Source organism: Podarcis filfolensis, assembly GCF_964270895.1.
Source record: "Podarcis filfolensis genome assembly, chromosome: 9".
NCBI lineage: Eukaryota > Metazoa > Chordata > Lepidosauria > Squamata > Lacertidae > Podarcis > Podarcis filfolensis.
Genome location: NC_139610.1, coordinates 6,860,349 through 6,885,312, shown reverse-complemented (window position 1 = coordinate 6,885,312; position 24,964 = coordinate 6,860,349). Strand labels below are relative to the sequence as shown.

Below are 24,964 nucleotides of genomic sequence, written 5' to 3'. Positions count from 1 at the left end.
ATACAGTGCCTAGTGATTTTATCTGAAACTTTTCTCCAAGCTTTGTGGCAAACTGTTGTGCAAGTTTATCGTCCTTTCCACTGTATAATAAATTGTCAACAAATATCAAAACTGCTTCTTGTTCACATCCCGAGCCTTTTAGATAAAGACACGCATCTGCTGCGCTCTTTCTGAACCCCATGCTCTCTAGAGCATCGTTTAAGCAGGAATTCCAATTACGGGCGGACTGTTTCAACCCATAAATGGATTTGTGTAGGCGCCAGACCTGGTTTGGCTTGTCTCCTTCAAAACCTGGTGGTGGTGTCATATAGACTTCCTCCTGTAAGTCTGCATTTAAATAAGCCACATTGACATCAAAATGAAACAGCTTATTTCCCTTCTTAGCGGAAGAGGCTAGAAGCATTCTTAATGACTCCGATCTTGAAGTAGGGGCATAGATTTGAGAATAGTGAACACCTTTGCGCTGCGAAAATCCTTTTGCAACTAGTCGGGCTTTATATTGCAACTCCTCAGTAGTTGTGGGCTTTAAACGATATACCCATCGACAACCTACAGCTTGTTGCCCTTTCGGAAGCTCTGTACTTGTAAACACACCAAGAGACTTCATTGAAGCCGTCTCTTTTTCCATTGCTTCCTGCCACTTTACGGCTTCTGAGCTTGGAAGCTGTTGTACCTCTATATAGCTATCTGGCTCACACTGTGCCATATTTACGTATACACTTGTCACCTTAAACCACTCTGGTGGTTTGTCCTTTGTGGCACGTTTTGATCTGCGCAATTGTTCCTCTTGTGCCCCCTGAGCGTTGGCTGTCAGAATCTGTCTCAGACTTTATATCTGGATGCGCCCCTAGGGATAAAGACCTCAGTTTAGATACCTCCCTTGGGCTTGGTGTTGCAGGCGACCTGCTTCGCTTTTGCTGTCTGCTAGGCCTACTGACTGGCGATGTTGGAACACTCCTAGATTCTGGCTTTTCTACCTTAGGAGAAGAACCTTGTGCCTGGTCAGAATCTGCATCTGAACCATGTGCACCATCCCCTTCTGGCTCACCACCCTCTGGACTTTCATTCTCAGCATAAATGCCTAAATCATCTCTCAAAATGTCAGGGTTAGCATGTAAGTGAGTCCATCTGGATTGCTCATTCCTATCTGAACTGGGATAGCTGCATCTATGAACCTTCGCCTGTTTGCATGCAGTACAATCCAAATACTTAGTACATTTGTTCATTTTGCACCCTTCTGATAATTCAGGTTGCCTTTTAACATACTGAAAATTAATATGTCCCAAACGGCGGTGCCATAAATGAACACAAGAATTATGGGTAGGTGAGTTCACACAACCAGCATGAACCTGTTCAACTTCATCTGGACTTGTCTCAAAATAATATAACCCATTTCTGCATTCCACCTGCAAAAGAGATACGTTATTCTTTGAAATAGTGCAAACCCCATTTACAAACACAGTTTTAAACCCATCTCTAACAAGTTATGACACAGACAAAATACACCCCTTCATTCCCTTTAGTACATAGGCATCAATTTCTGTATGCAAACAATTCAAGAACACTGTGCCTACGGTCTCTAAGGAACGTTTAGTTGAATCTGCCATTGTCACAACTTTAAGGGTTTGCAAATGCCTGCAATTCTGCAAACGGACACTAGATGGCACCACCAGGTGGTGAGATGCACCACTGTCGATCAACCAGCGTAGATTGCTGCCTTGGCCACGCCCTTTCATCAACGCCATTGCTGAAGCCATGTGCTGTGTGCTGTGGGAGTAGCCACGACCTCCTCCTCTTCTTCGACGTCCTCTGGAACTCCTTGTCTGGTAACTAGGGGTAACGGCCTTGGTGCTGTCTTGACCAGGTTCATGTGTGCAGTTCCTGATTAAATGGGAAGAGGAACCACAGCGAAAACAGTGTCTAGCTGCAAAAACATTTACTGTGTTCTCAAACTCAGCATCCCCACTCTTAGGCATAGCACAACTCCCCTTTGAAGACAAACCTCTTTCTCTTTGCCTTTTATCCTGTTCATCTGCAAGCCGAGAAGAAATGTATTCAAGGGTTAGTTCAGCTGAAGGCATAGCTTCCAAAGTTAAAGCTAGAGTCTCATAGCTTTTATCAAGAGAAGACAACAATATGTATGACTGCTGCTCCATAGAGAAAGGAATGCCCAGCTGTCTTAGTTGATTAAAGGCAGACACCATTTTGGCAATATGTTCTTTCACACACGCTCCCGGTTGGAGACGTAAATCAAACAAACATCTTGTAGCATGGATCTTGGCCCCCGCAGTGTTTCTGGAATTTAGCCGCTGCAGAACTGTCCAGACCTCATGCGTGTTCTTTAACTCAGAAACATAAGGCATTTGCTCTGGTCCCACTGCCAAAACTAATAGACCTTGGGCTTTCCTGTCACATTTCTGTGAAGCTGCTGCTGCTGCTTTGTCTTCTGCAGACGCGTCTGCAGCTGCCTGTAAAGGCGGTGCTTCAGTACAACTCCACAACTCTTTTGCTTGCAACCAAACCCTTACTCTAGCCTTCCAATCTTGCCACTTTTTCCCATTGAGTCGTGTAAACGGGACAGCAAAACTTTCCTGGGACTCTGCCATCCTCCCTGGGGCTTAGGAACGATACTCACACACCTGTAGACCGTCTCCCAGCTGCTGAGGTGGCTCCTTGAGGAATAAGACGTCTTCCAGTGAGTACAAACTGCGCAGTGCCTGTTTAAAACTTTTTCTAGGCACGTTGCAGGACTCAAGCTGCTTTGAAGGCTTTCGTTGTCGGCGACCGCTTCTGTCTTCGCTCCAGTCCCTTCATAAATCACTCTGAACTGCACTCCTTATCTCCTTGACGTACAAACAGCCATAACCTGTCCATTAAACTTTAATTAGTTTAATGTTAAGTAAACGTCCAGTGCGCTTCCAACACCATAAATCTTATCTCAGCAGAGAATTTCGTGCAGCGGTTGAAGAAGGCAGGAGAGTCAGTACCTTTCAATGAAGAATCCTGGAGCAAGCACTTTGGAACTCAGGAAAAAAACTTTATTTACAAAAGAAAAACCCTGGCGATAAAGCACACATGCTTTTATCTCCGGCATAAAGAAAACTTTACTCTAAACTTAACTCATATCAGCAAACACGCCCATGGCCACAAACTGAGTCTGCGAGTCAGGTCAAGGGGAAAAACACACGGGTGAACTGACTATTTATACAAACTAACTCACATTCCTGGCTGCTTAATGACTTCCAGCTGCTCAGTGATTAGAGCGACTTGTTACCTCTTAACCCTTTAGTACCAACAAAACCCAAATGGCAACAGCCAATCAGCCAAGTGGCGAAATTCCTGCCATGCCCCTGTCCCAACGACAGACGACACATGACGGCATAGCAAAGTGCGCAAGCCCTAAATATAGGGAGAGGTGGGCGGGTGTTCCGATGCATGCACCGAAAGAGGAAGCTCTGGGTCACTTGCATAGGTATATATAGGTCCCTTGATCCGTTTAGCCTGTGTCCCATTGGCCTGATTGAACCCTGCATCAAGGGACTTACCAACCTGATGTTGTGGCTATCCAAACGTACCCACCCACAACACAGGGTGTCGGTTTCCAGGTCTCACTGCAACACGTGCCCACTTTAAGGGAGGACCCGATTTGTCAAATGTGACCCTTTAGATCACGAGCCCAGCGGCACCAAGGGCTCTTTTCTGGGGGTCCGCAGAGCCCGTGTCTGAACTGACCCTTAGTTCTCCGAAGGTCACTGCATTCTATTTCCGCTCTCTTGTAAATGTGGTGGTTAGGGGCATATTCTGACTTGTCTCTTGTGGCTTCATTTTCAGCCCCAGGAAATAATCGTGCAAGTAGCTCCTCTGGGAAGAACCTTTCGTGTCCATGCTGAATTCCGAATTCTGAGCCATCTTGTCTGGGTCCTGTCTAGTAAACTAATGTTGAACGGAAAGAGAACTGTGCAATCGTATGCCATGAAATGCCAAGTCACACAGCATCTATTTGTGTGTGTGTGGATTACCATTAACACATGGAATTAGTGGCTTCCATTCTTGTTTTCTAATACCATTTTTCCACTGGAGTTTCTGTCTCTCGTCACATAATATATTTATTTATTGTAAACAGACTGGTCTCTGGTTTATATTCGTTTCTGTGGGCTGTTGTTTTTCTCCGGATTCGCTGCCCAGTCAAAATTAACTCGGTTCTTGTTATCATGTCCAGAGATGTTAAAACCATGTATAAAATATGTGTTTACATGAAGAATACAACCTGTGTACAGACACTTTTTTGTATCTGTGTTTTTTACAGCTGTATTGCAGCAGATTTTTTAATACTTTTTGTTATACTTCACAAGCAACCTGTTCAGCATGACCAGTGTTTCCTCGGTGCTGTTGGGTGGCTGCATTTGACTGTGAAACATATGGAAACCTGCAGTATATTTTGTGTCGTCTTCAGAAAAGTGAATGCAGTTTGGCAGATTATTCTTCCCTATCTCTGAATTACCAATTAACGTACGGTGTCATTATGACCAGAAGCATATTGTTTTCTTGCAAGCGGTTAGCTTAAAAAAACAAACCCCCCAAAACCCCAAATTCTGCAGAAATGTGCAACGGGAAGATGCTACAATTTTTTCTTTGTGACCTGAATAATAGCAAGGAGTAAGAAAAGTGGAAAGGGCCTGTTCAGACCTTCAGCAAATTTCCTAGAGGGCGTGTGTGATGGGTGCCAAACTGCACATTTATTGGCCTATGTTGCTGTAACACAGGCTTCCTCAACCTCGGCCCTCCAGATGTTTTGAGACTACAATTCCCATCATCCCTGACCACTTGTCCTGCTAGCAAGGGATCATGGGAGTTGTAGTCCCAAAAGCATCTGGAGTGCCAAGGTTGAGGAAGCCTGCTGTAACACCTAAATGTAGCATATGTGCGTACATCCCTAGCTATACATGCATAATCATTATTTTTGTACACACTTTTTTGAGAGAGAAAGCTTGTACTGAGCATATATGCATAGGGATGGCACACTTATTGACCTCATTTAGATGTTACAGCGGTGTGGAGATGAAATGGCTATGGGGCCTAATCCTGTTTTGCAGCTGCTTCACTCAATTTGCCAAAGGTGTGACTAGGCCTAAAGTTAATACACTATGGCCCTGGTGAGGTGTTCATAGGTTTAACTTGTAAACCATGTTATATATATAAAATAAAGAATTGGCTATATTTTGTAAAGTGTTGAGAATATATATGAAAGCTGTTGCACCCCACTGTCCTTTTACTTACATGTAAAAGTTGTGAATAGGATTGATCTGCACAAAAAAGCTGCCAAGAGCTATCTATCTGATGATAACTAAAAGCTATGTGAGAAAATATGGGCTGTTGGGGGCATGGCTTTTATGCCAATAAACTGGGGAGGGCTTTTTATCTTTTAATGCAGTGATGGCCAAACTTGGCCCGCCTGCTGTTTTTGGACTACAACTCCCATCATCCCTAGCTAACAGAACCAGTGGTCAGGGATGATGGGAATTGGAGTCCCAAAACAGCAGGAGGGCCAAGTTTGGCCAACACTGTTTTAAGGCAACAGTCAGCACTGTGGAATATGGTGGGTCTTCTAAAGTTACACATGGCTTGCTGATTTTATTAGATGGTCTCCATTCATTTGGAAACCCTTTTGGTAGAATTTCTTGTAAAGATAATTTCTGGCAATCTTAGAATTGCTTAATTGCATGATGATGGCACATTGTTTGCCCAGTCTGCACACTTGGGACTAAATGCATTATTGTGCTGTGCCTCGTGCAGAATTGGTGCCTTTTCCCCCATATCTCAGTGGTGGGAAAATGACGCACATGAAGCAGCCCTCAAACTGAATGGGAATTGGTATTATATAGGGAATAAATTAAGTTTTTCACTAGGGAAACTGATTATTTCTACTAGGCAATGAGTAGAATACTGTACTTAAAGTATGTAAGTATTATATCTCAATATCTGACATTCCAAGTTGTAGATTTTAATAAGTTCCTATTTTTAATTTGATAATGTCCTCAAATCATTTAAATAAAATACCTTGATTAACGTTTGTGTAATTTTTAAATGCAAGAAGCTAGTGCATGGCATTAAAATCGCCTCCGACCAGAGGTAAAATGGATTTCTGCCTCTTTCCAAAAGGGAGTCATTTTATTTGGAATAATTTGATTTTGGCCTACAGGTGAACCTAGTCCATTTTAAATAAAGAACTGAGGTACATTTTGTAGTAACTGGTAAGTTAAGAAACATTGCATTGCAACTTACTTGTAACCCACCCAGAGTGTCTAGGAGAGCCCAGCCAGATGGGTGGGATATAAACAATAAATTTATTATTATTATTATTATTATCATGTAAGTTACACAACATTTTGCTCTTCCCCCTGCCCTGAATGGCAGCCCTGTACTATACTAGAAGTTGGTTTTAAAGCTCTCCCGAGTTTGAAAAGCAGCTTGCTCCTAAAGGCAGACAACTCACCAGACTTTGCAATGCTCTGGGGGTTGGAGGGTTTTGCAATCTATGGCAGGAACCACCAAGAGAGCAAAGCTGACCTCACATCTCCACACTGTTTACATCACTTTCCTCTCCTGGGACTGTTCACATGGTATCAGAGTTCCCCCACAGAATGTTTCTGGGGTTTTACTGATTTTTTGACCGGTGAGAATAATTTATAAATCGCTTGAATCCCCAAGCAGTGTACATAAAACAATGATTATCAATATACAAATGGAAGTCCACAGAATTTTAAAATAGGTACAGGCGGCGACCGTTTTAGGGATGTCCAATTGCCACATGATCACCGATGTGCAGGTCCTTTTGGACCTGGAAGAGGGCATAACAGGGGCGGAAGGAGGGGGGCATAATGGGGCGAGGCATGTTTATGCACACTCCACCAATGCACACAAGGAACAGTAATGGAATCCCCGTGCAAAATGGTCGCCACCTGTATACATAGCTTGATTACATGTCTGCGTAAGGTTCCGAAACCGAAAAGGTTTTGCGTGTCGAGGTCCCCAAGCCACGCCAATAAAACACAATTCACACAGAATTTTTGTTTAAGGTTTTTGGCATAATTTTGGCCACAACGTTATTAAAATACAAGAAATGTGAGTGGTTGCTTAGGCATTGGTTGCGTCTATCTGACCCCACCCGGGGACAGACTGACATTCACATGCCTGCGAAAGTCAGAAAGGGAAAACATTTTGGGAAGAAAGATAGAGCTGGGTACCATGTCCTCACCTCTCCCCAAATGCTCCCAGGGGCTCTTGCGTGGCCCTAGCCCCTTGACAGGGGTTCAGACAAAAGCATGGCAAGCCCCTGGATTCCTTTAATGGAATACCCTTGCTGCAGCAGCAGCATTGGAGGGGCAGGCAGGAAGCTCAACGCTGCGCGCAGGGAATATAAAACTTCTCGGCTGCCAATCATAAAATGGCAACATCAAATTCTCCCCTACAACAAGAGGAGCCCAACTGCAATGGTGGCCAACTTCTTTTACCCGCCCAGCAACAGTGGGATGTCTTGTTAGACCCCACCGCAACACGTGCTCTCCATGAAGGAGAACACGCTTTAGCAGAAATAGCACAACAAGGATATCTGCCAAACATCAATGAACAGGTACAGTAGTTCCAGAGCACAGGCCTCATCACACTGAGGACTAGACACCACACAGATGTGGAGTGAACATCTGTATTATCCCATGGTCTTGGTGACTGACAGCTTCCATGGGCAGAGTGGTCAAGGTGAAGGACAGCTCCCCTTCTCACCTGGGGGGGAAATTGTTTGTTATGAGGTGGTAAATAGTTACTGGTTACCGGAAATTCCCACAACACTCGTGTGCAAGGAGGCCTGGTGGAAAAGTCTCTTGACCGTGGCCAGCTTTGCATGTCATTCTAAGCCATTGTTAGTATTAAATCATGGTTTCCTCACAAACTTGCATCCTCCTGGTTTATTTCTGCTTACAAAGCCATCATAGTCACGATTTAGAGAACACAACACCTCGCTTGCGCCATGTGAGCACCGTGCAGGGACTGGGGTGGGTGAGGGGGTGGCACATTTATTATTAAACCATAGTATTCACATTCATAAGCTGAACAAGCTGAAAGTCTGCCATAATTGGGGGGGCCACCAGGGGGCGCATTGGAAGATGGCCGACAATACCATCTCTCCGGCTCACATGGGGTAATTAAGAGGCTGATATGGGAGTATGCAGCCTCCCTTGTTTACCCCAGGGAAAGGGGAAACACTGCCTTGCCTGCGGTTGCCATAAATCACCCCCGGGTTCGAAAGAAGGGGGTGAAGGCACTAGGCAAACAGCCCCCGTGGGAGCCGGCTCTCCCAGACGCTGTCTCTGATCGCGCGAACTGGCTGCAGGAGCTCGAATTAAACAATTAGAGAAGAAGCAAATGCACATATTTCAAGTGAAGAACAGGAGTTAAGACTGCTAACTGAAGTGACCTCTGTGAAGTAAGAGCGATGAGTTGGATTTAACAGGAATTCATCATGAAGAAGAACATCAAAGGGCTGGTATGTCGGAACGGGACTGGATGGGGGGGGGCTTTTTTCTTTTCTTCTATGTGAGTACCCAAGAACCCCTCCCCAAAAAGAACCATCGCATAACTGACCTAAGCGGGACGATTAAAAACTGTGTGGAAATGAATTATCAACCAAAAGTTTGGCGTATGGAGATCCGGAAAAGAATAAGGGCTTTTGGAATGGCGCAGCAATAAAAAGGGAGTCACCATGTTGGCAGGTTCTGTCGAAAGACTGATGACTGAGGAGGAGGAAGCTATGGATCTGTTTTTATATGGGACTTCTGGCAGAACCTCCTCAGAAGACTGAGAAAGGGAGTGACAGACCTGTGAAGATTAACGAGTAGACGGCAAGAGTGTGTTTATTTATGGAAGTGATGAAAAGCAGCAGCCGTCTGAATATGACCCTTGGATGAATGGAAAAACCCACACAGGACTACAATTGGTTTCAACTCGCTTGTGGAGACTATCAGAGGTCACAAAGAAAAGGGAAGAATATATGAAAACAACAAGAAGAGATGTGGAAAACAACAAGGAAGGATTGGATAGAATTGTGAACATCATTTGGACAGATTTGTGGACATCAAAGCAGCAGCAACAAGATGATTGGATCCCTTTTGGAACTTGAAATATGGGTACCCCCAACAAAAATTTAAAATTTGGCTTTGTAATTTGGAATTAATGTGATTTGATTTGATTGGTCTGTTAATAAAAATTATTTTTTTAAAAAAAGAAAAGAAAGTCTACCATAATTACATGACCCATGTATCCTAGGTGCATCCATCTCTGACTCTGTGATGACTGTGGCATCAAAGTCGAAACTGATGCAAGCTTTTTTTTTTTTTACATCCTAATTGGTCCCCCACCCTTGTGTAAATCAAGAGCAACATGAAGGCCATGACAGCTACAGTCTTTTTTGGTTCCTCCCCAGATCACTTGCCTGCAACTGAGTACAGAATGCCACATCTAGAGTATTTCCTGCTGCATATGTTGAGCCCAATGTGATTTGAGGCAGATCCATGGTTGTCACAGTGGCCAAGAAATTCAGAGCTGCTCCAACCAGCAAGTGGCCTTGGCATGTATGTTGTACCAAAGCATTGGGGTTTTCAACACCACTTCCAAGACTGCTTCTGACAGCTTGGTGGCAAACTAACATAATCTCAGTTCTGCGTTAAGGTAATGCCAGTTGAAGACACTCAAAACTGGTAAAACCAGGCTATTTATGTATGCAACGTCAGCAGCAAGGCTTATAGTGGCAAAACACTGGAAAGATAAAAATACACCCACTAAAGAGGAATGGGTAGTCAAATTGTGTGAGTACTTGGAGCTCGCAAAGCTGACAGATGCAATACGAGATAAACCTTAAAAATTGGTGAAAGAAGAATGGGAATGTTTAAATAATTATTTAGGGGACAAGGTCTCAACAAGAAAGACCTGGTTATGCTTAGAATGATACCGCATAGAGAAATGCTCCCTGATACCAAGCTGAGGGATTCCTTCGGAGTGCAGATAGAGAGAATTGATAAGAATAATGATCTGTTGTGAACTTGACAGAAGTGTACAATAGATGAGCTTTCCTGTTTTGGCTCATCTTCCTTTTTTTTCTTTTTCTTTCTTTTCTTTTTTTCTTTTTTCTTTTTCCTTTTCTTTTTTCTTTCCCATAGCTGGTTATGTTCTGTGCCATGTACTTTGATATTTTTTTGTAGTTTTTGTAGTTTTTTTCATTATTATTATTATTAAGGAATCTTATTTTGTAATTCTGGTTGTCTATATGTATATGTTTAAAGCAAAATAAAAGTATTTAAAAAAACCCACAACTGGTATCCAATTTTGTGCCGTCCAGATATTGTTGGACTTTGACTACCATCAGTGCCAGCCAGCCTAAGCAGTGGTCAGGAATATTGGGTGTTGGTAGCTCAACAACTTCTGAAGGGCACCACATTGGCAGAAGGTTTGACAGCGGTATAGCACCTCTGCCTCCTTGCCCCCCAGCTGAGCCTATTGCTGCACTCTGTACCCTGGAAATCACATCTGGAAGAGATTTACACTCTCCTTCCTTCTATCTAGGTTTCTATTATACAAGCCAGGTCATTATCCCTAATTCCTTGACCATACTTCTGGCTACTTCTGTGTAATCTGACAAGACCTGACATGGAAGGCAACTGGAGAATAGAAAAAGTCATCTGTTAAAGATCCAATGTGATGTGTGCATGTTAGACAGAAATATTTCTTTTAGTTACACAACTGCTGTGCTGTGCTGGAGCAGCAAGATTTGTCTTGTTTCCTTCCTGAATGTTCACAGGTTATTTGGCATTCCCTTGAGCTATAAATTACAGCCATAAGCTTGAACCAAAGGAGTTTGTTTAAAAGTAGGCTGGAGCAGGAAAACCACACACACACACACCCTTGAAAAAGAAGAGAGACTTATTTCTACGTCAGCCCATTAAAGCAGCCCAATTCATCTTTCTCTTGCATGGAGAACTAAGTTTCTCTAAGGATCTCACTCTGTGCTTCGCCATGAAGACGGCCACAATCTTTTTCATAATTTTTATCAGTTTCATGGGAGGCTTAGGAAAAAATCCAAGGCCAAAGAAAAGGAGCAACAGCGACGAAATAAATTTTTATACTAAAGCGAAAGATGCCTGCACGATGAATATGAGTGGAAATGGCGAAGTGAAACTCAGAATAGAATGCCGGAGTCAAGGCAAAATTTACTGGTGTGAATATACTGGGAATCCATCGCTTTGTCGTTCTTTTAATAAGAACCAAAGGATTTATTGGAATCAGATTGCCATGGACCGAAGGAAACAGACCAACGCCTGCCAGCCCAATGCAGTTCTGAAGCCTTCCATGTGCCAGAGGGCTCCTCCTGAAGCTCACATGAAGCAAGTGGCTTCCAGCATAAAGCCAAACCCACAGGCAGATACTGTCAATCAAGCAAAGCCAGTCCCGAACCACGCAACTTCTCCAAAGCAAGTTAAAAAAAGCCAAGCAGGGAAAGCCTTGCTTAAAAAAACAGGGAGACCCAAACCATCTCCTTTGCCTCCTACAAAAGCAACCCAAGAAGGTCAGATGTCTGGAAACGATTCTGAAGCGATGAAGTTAGCGCAGAAGCATTGCTGGGAGTCCCTGCATGACATCTGTTCCTACATCATCAGCATCTTTAGAGGCTGAGGAGGAAAAGGTAATTTTGTCTCTATCATACTAAGATGTGGTTCTGAATTTCTAAGAGCTGGTTCTAGAACTACAGCTTGAACCCAGGAGCATGTCTTAACCCAAAAGAAAGGATTGGTTTATTGTGATAAGTTAAGAGTATTGGGGGGGGGGTGTATTAGCAAAATCCCACTAAATTAAGTGCTTCTATATCCAAATGGGATATAGAGTTTAATGGGTTTATAATGAGTTTAATAGTGTGTTTAATGTGAACTATTTAAGCATGTGCACTTAATTCTCCATTTGAAATCAACGTGACAAAAGATTGGTTTATCTTTAGCTGGATAAAGTTGTTTAGTTATGAACCAGGTTGTTTAGTGATGAACCCTAGCTATTTAGTGATGAAACAAGCACTTTCCAGTGAGATATATTTTCAGTTAATAGTTTTGAGGTGCACCAAAAGTTCTACCCAAGTTATTTCTACTCAAGTTACACATAAGACCTTATTAACTGGTATTACTCCAATGCTTTTCTTATAGGACATTTTCTGCTAAAGAGCTATTCCACCAGAATACTTTGAGCTCTGTTCCCCAAGAATATAGTATTTTAACTATATTTGTTGGCTCGTAAGTTTGTTTTGTTAGGTCATTTAGCCAAAGCAGATGTGCAGTCAAGCCAATTGCACCTAAAGGGAGAACAGGCAAAGTTCTGTCTGTCAGTGTTTTCAGTTTTATAAAAACTATTTCCATTTTGGTGTCAAACTGTATTAAGGAACGAGGTGGGGGGGGGGGATGAAAGAAAGAGTTTCTCTCTGGCAATGGTAATTTATTGTTAAACTGTAGGTTGAAAGGCAGGTTGTTGATCTCCAAATGTATTCTTAACTTAGTCAATCAGCAAAGCAGATCATTAAACATCTAAAATTTATAGTCCTTATTTTATGGCTTGAAGTTAAATAGAAGAGGTATGCATTTTAATGTGTTAAATGAATATAAAAGAACATTGTACAGAAAATTATGCGGTGTTCACTAGATTGACTGTGGGAAAACGTAGGTTCTCATCTAAGTTTGGCCGTGAACTTGGTTGGTAGTTCTTAGCCAGAAATCACCCTCAGCGTCCACGCTATGGTTGAAGTAAGAGCCATTTCCTTCAGAAGGGGGGAGGCACATGGCCTCTATACTGGTAGCCTGAAAGTGATTGTCCCAAGAAAAAAACCCTCTGCTACATGTATGCTTAGGAACTGTCCTTGCAGGTCTATTCTGGATAAATGTGTGAATCTTAAAAAGCCTTAAATAGCACTTCCCTAGAATATATGATGGTGTGAATGCTGAAACTTTTTGATCTAGAACCCAAAACATTGTGCTTGCTGGTAAAGGCTGAAAATGGAACAATGGTACCCAATAGTCAACATTCAGGACGTAAGTGTGGAGTTCATAATAGGGACCCCAGAGTACAGCAAACAAAATCCCTCATTGGAAGAGATGTTTGACAGTGGAATAGACTCCCTCTGGAAGTTATGGACTATCCTTCCTTGAAATTTTTTAAGCAGCGGTTAGATGGCCACGTGTCAAGGATGTTTTAGTTGAGATTCCTGCATTGCAGGGGGCTGGACTAAATGACCCCCAAGATCCCTTCCAACTCTACGATTCTATGAATTATGTGGCTCCTTGGAATTGTGCATGCAGGAATGAGTGTGTTTATCGATTTCTGGTAGCTTCCAGAAACCTGGGTTTATGCTTACAGAATGCAAGCTGAATTTACCAGCAGATGCATGTGAAACCTCCTTTGAAATCGTCAGTCTGCTGCTGCTGCTGCTGCCAAAATCTTGGTACAACTTATGATAAAATATTTGTGGTACATGAAGTACAATGCAATATTTAAATTCTATGTATTTTTATAGAAAAGAAAGATCCAGTGTCTGCTTTTAAGGAGACAGCTTTCTAAACTATTTATTTCTTCTTGTTTTGCAGGGCAAAAGCCTTACAGTTGCTGAGCTCCTGACAGCATTACTTTTTTCAGCTGGGTTTATATAAACAGCATTACATTTTTGCAGCTGTTCTCTCCCCCCCCCCTCCATATCTCTGAGTATTTTAAAGTATAGCCCCAAAGATCTCCAGGAGGAGATAGCTACAAGTCAGTATAGCAGATGCCAATTTAATGATACCGTGCACTAAATTGTACTATGTTGAGCACACTAATGGCTCGCTGAACACCAAGCTATAAATATTGTTCCAGTTTGTACAACTAATTAAAAGAAATCCATGTGTGTTTACTGAAATTGCATAATATGGGCTAAGAAAGTCCATTTCCATTTAGACAAGTCTGTTAATTGAAGTGGCAAGCGGGTCACAGGGAGGTTAGGCTGGCCATCCAAGATGTTTTTGTTTGAAAACCGTAAGACCCTCCGTGGGACATACCAGGAGAGGTGGTCCCGTAGGTACGAGGGTCCTAGGCCGTATAGGGCTTTGAAGGTTAAAACCAGCACCTTAAACCTGATCCTGTACTCCACCGGGAGCCAGTGCAGCTGGTATAGCACTGGGTGAATGTGATCCCGCAGCGAGGACCCCATAAGGAGTCTCGCCGTGGCATTCTGCACCCGCTGGAGTTCCTGGGTCAGCTTCAAGGGCAGCCCCAAATAGAGTGAGTTACAATAATCCAGTCTGGAGGTGACCGTCGCATGGATCACAGTGGCTAGGTCAGGGCGACAGAGGTATGGAGCCAACTGCTTAGCTTGGCGGAGGTGAACCCCCCCCCCCCAATGCTTCAGAAGACAAGGAAAAGAAAAAGGTCATATTTTTCCTGTCTCATTCTCCTGACCTGAGTAGACCATCCCACTACGCATAGCAAGGTTGGGGAACTTGTGGTCCTCCAGACTTTGTTGGGCTCCAACTCCCACCAGCCCCAGGTGAGCCCCAGGTGAGCGGGTCGCAGTCCAGCAACATCTGGATGGCCACAGCTTTCCCATCCCTGATCAAAACAACAAAATACTTCTGTTTGGAAGAGAGAAAGAGAAAATATAGGGAAAAGACAAGAGAGAGCAGTACTTAAAGAGTCTGTTCCAGACTGTTTGAGGCCATGAACAGGAGCCCTTTTCTTAACACATATGTCTTAGAGGGCAGGGAATACATTGGAACATTTTGATGCAAGTCCAGTGAACACAGGTGACACTGAGTACCTATCCATCATCATCATCATCATCATCATCATCATAGACTTTTATTGCACTAGCCATAGGCCATGGCATCATTCAGAAAAATAACAAAAGGAAAACCAGCAATAAGCATAAAAATCATCGGGCACCACACATACAATATAAACCACAGTCACAACTACTAAGATTGTTTGTTGCATAAAATAGAATAGCAGAAGATTCTCTAGTAAGATGTGCCAAATTAAATATCCGAATCCCCTTTGCAGTTGACCGCTATTTTATCTAGTTCTTTCCTCCTGATCTTCTTAGCTGCCAACGCATAGAGTGCTACTTTATAAGTTGCAAAGTCATCAGTATCGCTCAGCAGCCATTTCACCCTTTCCACCCTATTCAGGTGAGTTCCATTCAGAAACAGGGGTTTTATGAATCGGTCTCTTGGGTCTATATATAACAGGCACTGCAATAAATAGTGGCACAGGACCTCCACACAGGGTTGCCCACACAGACAAAGTCTCTCTTCGTAATGTACTTTGCTGTAGCGTCCATCCAACACCGCCGAGGGCATCTATTGGAATCGTAATTCTTTCAAAGCAATTCTAAGCACGGCAAGTGGGAGCTTTGACAGGTAACTGGCCTCGGCCTGCTGCGTTTTAATAAGTGGAAACCATGGCGAACTCTTGGTAGAAGCCATCATGGTTAGATCCCTAAAGAGACAATCTCTTAAGTGCCTCTTCTCCATCTTCATAGTCACCTGAAAATCTTGTAATTGTAATTGGGACAAGAGGCACTGGGTCCTTCCAACATTTGGTCTGCTTCTGTTCTGTGTGTGACATAGCGGGGAATCTCTACTCTGAAAGAAATTGAAGTCTTTTCACATAATTTAAGCACAGGTAATCAATTCTAGCCTGTATTGTTGTCACGTCAGCTTCAACGCGGAGAAGAGCAGCTGGAGTCCTGTTGGGGAGCGAGAGCACTTTCCTGAGGAATTTGTTCTGCACTATTTCTAAGGCTTTGTTGACATTTGGGTCCTTGCCGCATATCGCTACTCCATGAAGCATCTGGGAGACCACGTTAGTGGCAAAGATTTTCAATAGCTGACCCCCCACCATAAAGGTTCCAATAGCTGACCACCCACCATAAAATAGAATTAATGCCCCACAAGCTTTCTGTGCTTTGAGTTTCGTAGCCTTGATGTGACCTATCCATTTGAAAGCAATACGAGGCCACCCAAAAACAAGGGAGTGGTTTCCGCATACTTGGTTGCAGGCAGGGGTGACACACCCTAGACATGGAAAAATATATATGGAGAAGCTTACATGGTACACAATCAACATCTTGGAGGTCCTAGGACTTAGAGATTGTTGATGGTTGCTGAATCAGTAGGGGAAAGGGGAAGGGACTAAATAATAACCAAGGAGTTGAGCAGACTATGAGTCCATCAGGGGTGCCAACTTAAATAAAATATTAGGGGGGCAGGTAAGCTCCACCCTGCATAATTGATCACATGACATGGTGTGCACACACCTTTTGAATGGCAATGCCCATCAACTGGGGAGGCTGGCCCCCTCAAATATTTTATGGGGAAGGCTGAAGACCTCTTGGTCCCTATGGAGCCATCAGTTATGTGCAATTCAGACTTGGAATGTCAGGAGCACAGAAGAAAATGGAAGGGGGGGGAGTAGAGCAGGAATTGGTCTGCTGAAACCCCTACATTGGGTTACATTTTTCTGTCAATAAGTCCAGAAAGAACACCCACCATAGGGACAGTCTTACTGCCATTCTTGGATGACCAGCCTTGTAAAATGATTGTACCAAGGTTCATCTAAAGCAGGCATCCCCAAACCTGGCCCTCCAGCTGTTTTGGGACTACAATTCTCATCATCCCTGACCACTGGTCCTGTTAGCTAGGGATGATGGGAGTTGTAGTCCCAAAACAGCTGGAGGGCCTAGTCTGGGCGTGCCTGATCTAAAGGTTTGTCAGCCTGGGAAGGTAGCTCATCCGGGTGAAGGAAAACTATCTTAAATCTCTGCTACCTTATGGGATATCTTCTGGGGAAGAAAAGACTAAGGAGAAAACTGTACACAAATCTAGAGTGGGGACCCTAAGATGGTTGGATGGCGCCTTGTATGCATCCTTCCAGCAACTCCTGCAGCAGGTATGAAATGTATGGCTCTGCTTCCCTTTGGACCACATCAATGAGGCCAAGCAGGGGAATCATCTTATCATCTGGGCAGCTCACAACCTTCATACACACTGCCCAGGCTTGCACCCCAAAGAGGTCACTTCAGTGCTGCTGGCTCAGTGGTTTGACTTCACCTTCAGAGGTGCACTCCATTGTCTCACAAGACAGATGCCAACAACAACATCTAAAGCAGCAGAGCAATGCAGTCTTGGAAGTTTCTGGGTAGAGTGGTCACTAATGGGAGCATGTATATCAATAATGTGCCCAAAGGCTAGCTAACACACTGAGCAGAAACACTGTAGCATTTGCTTGGAATGGATCTGGGCTTGTCTTGAGACTGACCCATAGAATGTTTTACTTGTTCTTGGTCATATTATGTTCTGCAGCTGAGATTAGGACATGACCCAGATGCAAGGATTGGTAAAAGGGACCTTTGAAAGGATCTTGCCAAGTTACTTGATCCTACTTTTGCCCACTTTTAGCACTTGCATAAATTTAATTTATGGATGATTATTTTTATTTATTGAATTTCTATACCGCCCTATACCCAGAGGTCTCATGATGTGAATATGACCTACAACTGAGTGCTACTAATTCTGTTGCGTTAGTAGACAGCAGATAGTGGTGAAGCTCAACATCAAAAAAACGAAGATCATGGCCACTGGTCCCATCACCTCCTTGCAAATAGAAGGGGAAGAAATGGAGGCAGTGAGAGATTTTACTTTCTTGGGCTCCATGATCACTGCAGATGGTGACAGCAGTCACGAAATTAAAAGATGCCTGTTTCTTGGGAGAAAAGCAATGACAAACCTAGACAGCATCCTAAAAAGCAGAGACATCACCTTGCCAACAAAGATCTGTATAGTTAAAGCTATGGTTTTCCCGGTAGTGATGTATGGAAGTGAGAGCTGGATCATAAAAGAAGGCTGATCGCCAAAGAATGGATGCTTTTGAATTATGGTGCTGGAGGAGACTCTTGAGAGTCCCATGGATTGCAAGAAGATCAAACCTCTCCATTCTTAAGGAAATCAGCCCTGAGTGCTCACTAGAAGGACAGATCCTGAAGCTGAGGCTCCAATACTTTGGCCACCTCATGAGAAGAGAAGACTCCCTGGAAAAGACCCTGATGTTGGGAAAGATGGAGGGCACAAGGAGAAGGGGACGACAGAGGACGAGATGGTTGGACAGTGTTCTCGAAGCTACCAGCATGAGTTTGACCAAACTGCGGGAGGAAGACAGGAGTGCCTGGTGTGCTCTGGTCCATGGGGTCATGAAGAGTCGGACACGACTAAACAACTAAACAACAAAATCATATCCTGACTGATTGTGATTCCTTTTCTTTGTTTTTCAGTCAAAATTTTCTACAAAATCTTCTTGCATCAGTTAACGTTCAATACAAACAACAAAATTCCATGCGCAAGGGATCAGAGGTTAGGAGACTTCTAGATACAAATCAAAACAAAGCTACAGTCCCTGACTCTAGGTTAACATTCTAGAAAGAAGGCACAGAAGGAAGGAGTGTTGAAAGTTAGGGGAAGATTACTATGACTGATTTGAATTAAGTTGCGACCAAGCTGATCTTCCTTTTGCTGGGATGGAGGTATTGTAACTATGCTCACCTTTGCAGCCACAGGACATAAACATGGTTTTCTTTTTGAGAGAAAGAAGGAACTCTTCTTTGTGGTGTTCTTCCTGGGAAAGAGAGTGGACAACATTCAAACAACCCTGGTCAGAGGTTCAGAGGTGGCGCCCTTCCTCTGCTATGAATGGTGGAGCACGCTCATCTGATTTGGGAAGGGGAATCATTCAGGTAAATTTCAATTTCATTATAAGCCTGGAACAAGGAATATTAGACCATACCTGCAGTACACCGTGCATGCAGTAGAACTGAACGCCTAGGCAGAAATTGCTTTCAGATATTTTCACAGACTGGATCTTTTCAGGTAGCTCAGTTTGCCAGCAAGCTAGTTCAGAAAAGAAAGGCTCTCTGTTGTCCCTTCACTAAAACCACTGTAGAACTAAAGAAAACATACCACAGCAGGAAAAATACATCCTGTAGATTGACTAGCCAAAGGGCTTTTATAGCACATTTCTTCAAATGGTGCTGGGCCCTGGCCATAACTCAAACAGCAGCTTTGCTTCTTTGCCTGATGCTGTACAATGTCTGTTTTGAAAGCCAATAATGACTCTCTTGTCTAATGCTATGCTTATCCTTTCTGTGCCACATGTGAAAGTGGCACAGAACAATAATTGTTTGTCCACTAGGTGACACTGCAGCTGTTGGGAAACAGCCTCCCCATTGCATAGTGTGCATTGCATGGTGTCCCTTGCAAAATGCATGCAAGATTTTTGGCATCTTTAATGTCAAAGAGTGAGAAGACATGGCAGCTACATGCTAATACAGGAGGACATTTCCTTTCTCAAGAAGTTCATTACGTTGTTGTTGTTTAGTCGTTTAGTCGTGTCCGACTCTTCGTGACCCCACGGACCAGAGCACGCCAGGCACTCCTGTCTTCCACTGCCTCCCGCAGTTTGGTCAAACTCATGCTGGTAGCTTCGAGAACACTGTCCATCCATCTCGTCCTCTGTCTTCCCCTTCTCCTTGTGCCCTCCATCTTTCCCAACATCAGGGTCTTTTCCAGGGAGTCTTCTCTTCTCATGAGGTGGCCAAAGTCTTGGAGCCTCAGCTTCAGGATCTGTCCTTCCAGTGAGCACTCAGGGCTGATTTCCTTAAGAATGGATAGGTTTGACCTTCTTGCAGTCCATGGGACTCTCAAGAGTCTCCTCCAGCACCATAATTCAAAAGCATCCATTCTTTGGCGATCAGCCTTCTTTATGGTCCAGCTCTCACTTCCATACATCACTACTGGGAAAACCATAGCTTTAACTATACAGACCTTTGTTGGCAAAGGGATGTCTCTGCTTTTTAAGATGCTGTAGACCACAGTTAATGCATAAAATGTTTTGCAATTGGTTATCATGGCCCTTCTATTTCCTACTCTATAATTTCTGAATGATAATTACAATTTCCTGATCCAAACTGAGACAGAGTGAATTGCCTAAGCTTATCCATAGTAATGTATCATTTCTGAGCTAGGAACTAAAAACGAGTCTGTCCAAAACATTAACTTGATCAAAGGGAAGGGCGACCAATAGAGAGCACTCAAGCACTCCCTGGATCAACACTGTAAAGAAGAAGAGTTTGGATTTGATATCACGCTTTATCACTACCCTAAGGAGTCTCAAAGCGGCTAACAATCTCCTTTTCCCACCTTTCCACAACAAACACTCTGTGAGGTGAGTGGGGCTGAGAAACTTCATAGAAGTGTGACTGGGCCAAGGTCACCCAGCAACTGCATGTGGAGGAGCAGGGAATCAAACCCGGTCCACCAGATTACGAGTCCACCGCTCTTAACCACTACACCACACTGGCTCTCCTACACCACACTGGCACACTGGCACCCAAAGAAGCTGGAGCTCATCCCTCTGCCTTTTTCAATAGTCCCTTATTAGGAAGGGAGAAGACATTCCATCCAGTTTGCATTTGAAGCCAAATCTATCAAGTCCACACTTTGCAAAAGAGTATGGGAACCGAAGCACAGCCATTCTTCCAAATTCACACTTATTGGAATTTTGCAATGCAATCCCAAACAGTATTTACAAGAATGTATATACATCAGAGAGGAACGTGCATAAAAATGAATAGATTAGTGAAAACAACATACTAAAATGCATTATATTAGGAGAAATTGCTGACAAAAGTTTACTTATTAGGAGAAATTCACACTAAAACGCTCAAGAATTTTCATGAAGATTTCAGGAAAAAACTTCTTTCTTTCTTTTTTACAAATGGCTGCAGAAATGTGGAGAACTGGATTTAGGTTTGGAAGGGTGAGAGACTTAGAGAACCAAAGACTGACAGAACCCACCTATGAACCAGTCCAGTACACCTTACAGATGTGGACCAAGCAAACTCCTCCAGCCTCTCTAGGTGTGATTGATAGCGAAAAAAACTAGCTGGCAGTGATGCCATATTGCACAAAATCTCTGCAGAATAATACTTCTTTTCCACTTGGAAAAACAACAACCCATAATCCCATGAATTTGCATGAATTTGCTTTTTGCGTATGCAGGGTTATTTCTGCATCACCCTTGCAACAAATTGGGCAAGTCTCTCCTTCGCATTCTGCCTTGGAAGGGTGCGTGTTACCCACTTTCTGTAAAATTGTGAGACCGCCCTCTATCAAGAAGGGGCTCATTTTAAGGACATACATTTTAAGGCAATCAGCCCTTCAGATTTATTTGTAAAGAAACCTCTTTGGGTACAAGTGGCTTTGCTTTGAGCAAATATGAATAAGATTGCACATTGCGTGATGTGGGAGTGATTTAAAGACATAGTCCAGCCAGAGGCATTTGTTTTCAGGTAATGAATGCTTCTTTGAACCAATCCCACCCCACTTGCAATATACATCTGTCACCACGCAGGGTAGCCTAAACTGAGGTTGTGTGTTCAGCTGAATGCCACCCAAACTTCAGCAGCTTTAGTAAACAATATCTGGCAAGAGTGGTCTGATTTTATATTTGAAAACAGGTGGGTGAGTGAATATGTATTATTGGCAAAGTCATGAATGTAGTTTTAAGATTCTTATCTTTCTCACCACCACCCATGTTAAGATCTGGGTGGCCTCCTCTTTTATGTCAGGGTGATCTGGGCAGATCTACACTTCCTGCAGAGTTTGCTGCAGGCACACCAAAAATGTGCACACAAGGGTGCTGTGTACTTAATACATGCCTTAATACACACCTGAATACATGCCTTGAGGAGCTAATCAAGGTTCCCAGATGTTAAAGACAAGTTAAAAGTTCCCAGTTTGCTAAAGAGACAAATGCAGGGTCCAGGTTGATTCATTTGGGAAGAGTGGTCTTTGGGGTCCCGAGTCACATAAGGCTTTGACAGTAATGGATCCAGAAGCACACCCAAACTACATACCTACTCCTTCGGAGGGAGTATAACCTAGGGTTGCCAGACATCCCTGGTTCCCTGGGACAGTCCCCAGATTGGCAAATCCGTCCCTGGGAAATGTGGCAGCAGCAGTCTCAGCAGCCCGGAGCCAGGCTGGTAGCACAGTTGGCTCTGGCTGGCTTCAGGAGATGCTCACTGCCGTGATGCCCACCATTTTTCCTGCGCCACAGCCGTGAGCAGCTCCTGAAGCCAGCCAGAGCCAACTGCACTACCAGGCTGGCTCCAGACTGCTGACTGCCGCTGCAGAAGGGGAACCGGGGACGTCCGGTGGTACAGATCTCCGGCCCCCTTCCCCCTTTGTTTTGATTGCTCAGGGAAGGCTCGGGATTTATGGGTGGGCGGCCGTTGCCCAGGAGGGGTGCAGGGCACGTGGTTTCTCTGCCAGGCAAGGTGCAAAGCCCTTCTTTTGCACCCTATGAAACATAAATGTGCAGAGTTTTTAAAAACTGGGCAACGGCCACCCACCCATGACTCCCGAGCCTCCCCTGATCAGTCAAAACAAAGGGGGAAGGGGGCAGGAGATTGGGGGAGACTCGGTAGTCGCGGGCAGGTGTCCGTTGCCCAGTTTTTTAAAAACTCTGTGCATTTATGTTTCACAGGGTGCAAAAGAAGGGCTTTGCACCTTTATACACCATGCATGTGTGCTTGGGCCCAGGGTCTTTTGCCTCACCATCCCCACTAATGACTCCCTGTTGCTCCTCAGCTTCAAAGGAAAAGAAATGTCCCCAGATTCATTGAAAAAAATCTGGTACCCATAGTATAACCCCATCCATAGGCCACACACACATACCCCATCCAGTATAGGGAGCCAGCCACTCACAGTGCCTCAGCCTGGATTGAACTGCAGTTTATTGACTCTCATCCAGTTCATTATTATGGCTGGATAGCAATCTAGCACATCCATTACTAGACTAAGGTTACCAGACATCCCCATTTCCCGGGGACAGTCCCCGGATTGACAAATCAGTCTCCTGACAAAATCCTATCATTCCTACTGAAGTTGAAAAGTGTCCCCGGATTCATTGGAAAACAATCTGGTAACCTAATACTAGACTTGCAAATGTAAAGGAGAAGCAGAGCAGCTTATCGTCAGCATACTACTGGCAATGCGCTCTAGAGCTCAGGGTGATCTGAAAGTGGTCTCATACGGATGCTAGACAGTATGGGGGACAGGTTTGAACCCTGCTGCAGTGCCATATTCTTAAAGGTCCATGTGTCAAGGACCGTGCTGAGATGGGCTGCACTGAGGATCCTGACCAGAATCCTGACTCTTCCCAGGAGCAGGTGGACAGAATAGATTTGGAACAGTGGTTTGCAGAGGGGCACAGTTCAGAAGGCAGAAGCTGGGAAGTACTGGATGGGGAACAGCTAGGATGAGAAGCACTGGGAGAGAGAGAGAATTAACAGATTCATTGTCTCTGGGAAGCATTCATCTGCTCATCCCAAGGTCAAGAAGAGCTGATAATGTGGCACCACAGAAAGCACAGTGGTTACGAGCTCAGGTTACCAGATGCGGTAGTGACATGGGTGACTAGGGATGATGTGGGTGGGACCCTTAATTGGGAGCACCGTCATTCCTAGGAAATGGATTCTTTGTTCTCTCGCTGTGAGCATTAAAGTTTCTAACTGGTAAGAAGACTCCTTTTCCTTTGTTCTGCTTATCTACTGCCAAGGGGGGGGGGGGAGGAAGCCCGATATCCTGGAGCCTGAGAACCATGTGACCAAACAACACTCCACAAGCATCACCAACAGGAGAAAGCCTTCCAAGTCGGATTGGAACCACCATAAAGCAGTGCCCCACAACCCCCACTTAAAAAGTAGCTCAAGAAGAATGCCATGGTTGATGGCATTCCAGGAGCAGGGATACCATGGTGAGGAGCATCTCTGATGCTGAGATTTTAGATCCCAAACCTGAGACCTAGGGGTGGTCTCTGGTGATGTCAAGAAGGGAGCTCCTGGTGATGTCACAGGACAGTACCAGGAGACAGATGTTAATTGAGAGAGGGGAGCAGAGTAGGGTAGACCCACCACACACACATTTTGTGTCTATGTCATAATTTTCAGCCAGCTCCTGCCAGGCTGCAGCTTGCAAGCTGCATGTACAATCCTCTTTTTAAAAGGAAATATTAAAGGTGCTCTTGCCTACTTGGATATTCAAGCTCGACACCTGAAGGGGGACAGGCAAAAGGAGACAACAGCTGAGACCTAGAGGTCTGGCAACCCTATGGATGATACTGAAAGTGGCTGAGAGATCAAGAAGAGTTTTCAGAGACACATAACCCTGTTTGCCGCAGCCATCAAAGTATTTCTGGCTAGGCGTTTTCCTCCAGGTCATCCGGTGCAGAACTCTGGTGTTTCAGCCAACCACTAATTCAGGAGTTGGAGAAGTTTCAAAATGCATTTGTGAAGAAAATACTGGCTTTATCTGCTGGTATTCCAGCTGCTTAGGCATGTGCCTAACATTGTCTTACATTGAATCGTAACTAAAAGAGACTATGATCTGAAAATGAAAAGAGACATTGAATGTTCTTTTGTAATTCCAGAAAATCTTTAATAAAAATATATATATATTTTTAAAAAAATACAAGTTTGCTTATTAAAATTTACAGAATTAAGATTTAATCTCATGCCCTCAACTTTTTGGGATGCTTGTTATAAGAAATTGCCCCTGGAGCAGCGTCTTGTATATTTTGTAAAACTGTCACAGATGATTTTGTCCATTTTATTACTCAATGCCCAATTTATCCCCATGCAAAATATTTTGTGGAGAGTTTGCTTGCTTGTTGCTGTCTGATATTTTATGTTTCTATGCATATTCCTTTATTTGCACCGCTGGCCAGGAAATTAAGAGCTGGGTTTGTGGCTCAACTCTGTATACGGATTTTTTGCTTCTGTTTTGTTATGGCTAAACAA

At 43.9% G+C, this 24,964-nt stretch overlaps 2 protein-coding genes across 12 annotated transcripts in view; both read left to right on the top strand.

Moving 5' to 3' along the window:
* Window positions 1-6,066, top strand: part of PROM1 (prominin 1) — a gene marked incomplete at its 3' end in the record, with an annotated part of 116,242 nt that extends 110,176 nt beyond the window's left edge. For 10 of the 11 annotated variants that reach the window (XM_083630260.1, XM_083630257.1, XM_083630253.1 and 7 more), the window contains one exon: window positions 3,832-6,066. The remainder of the gene's footprint in view (window positions 1-3,831) is intronic. The other variant, XR_014551950.1, reaches the window with a different exon arrangement.
* A 4,907-nt stretch (window positions 6,067-10,973) lies between these two features.
* FGFBP2 (fibroblast growth factor binding protein 2) lies at window positions 10,974-13,939 on the top strand. Its single transcript, XM_083572144.1, has 2 exons — window positions 10,974-11,728; window positions 13,665-13,939. Exon 1 carries the CDS (start codon window positions 11,062-11,064, stop codon window positions 11,716-11,718), a length of 657 nt encoding a protein of 218 aa, XP_083428270.1. The 5' UTR covers window positions 10,974-11,061; the 3' UTR covers window positions 11,719-11,728; window positions 13,665-13,939.
* The last annotated feature ends 11,025 nt before the right edge of the window (window positions 13,940-24,964 follow it).

Excerpts from the sequence above, each read along its gene's own strand:
- FGFBP2 (XM_083572144.1), top strand. The coding sequence starts at position 11,062 with ATGAAGACGGCCACAATCTTTTTCATAATTTTTATCAGTTTCATGGGA.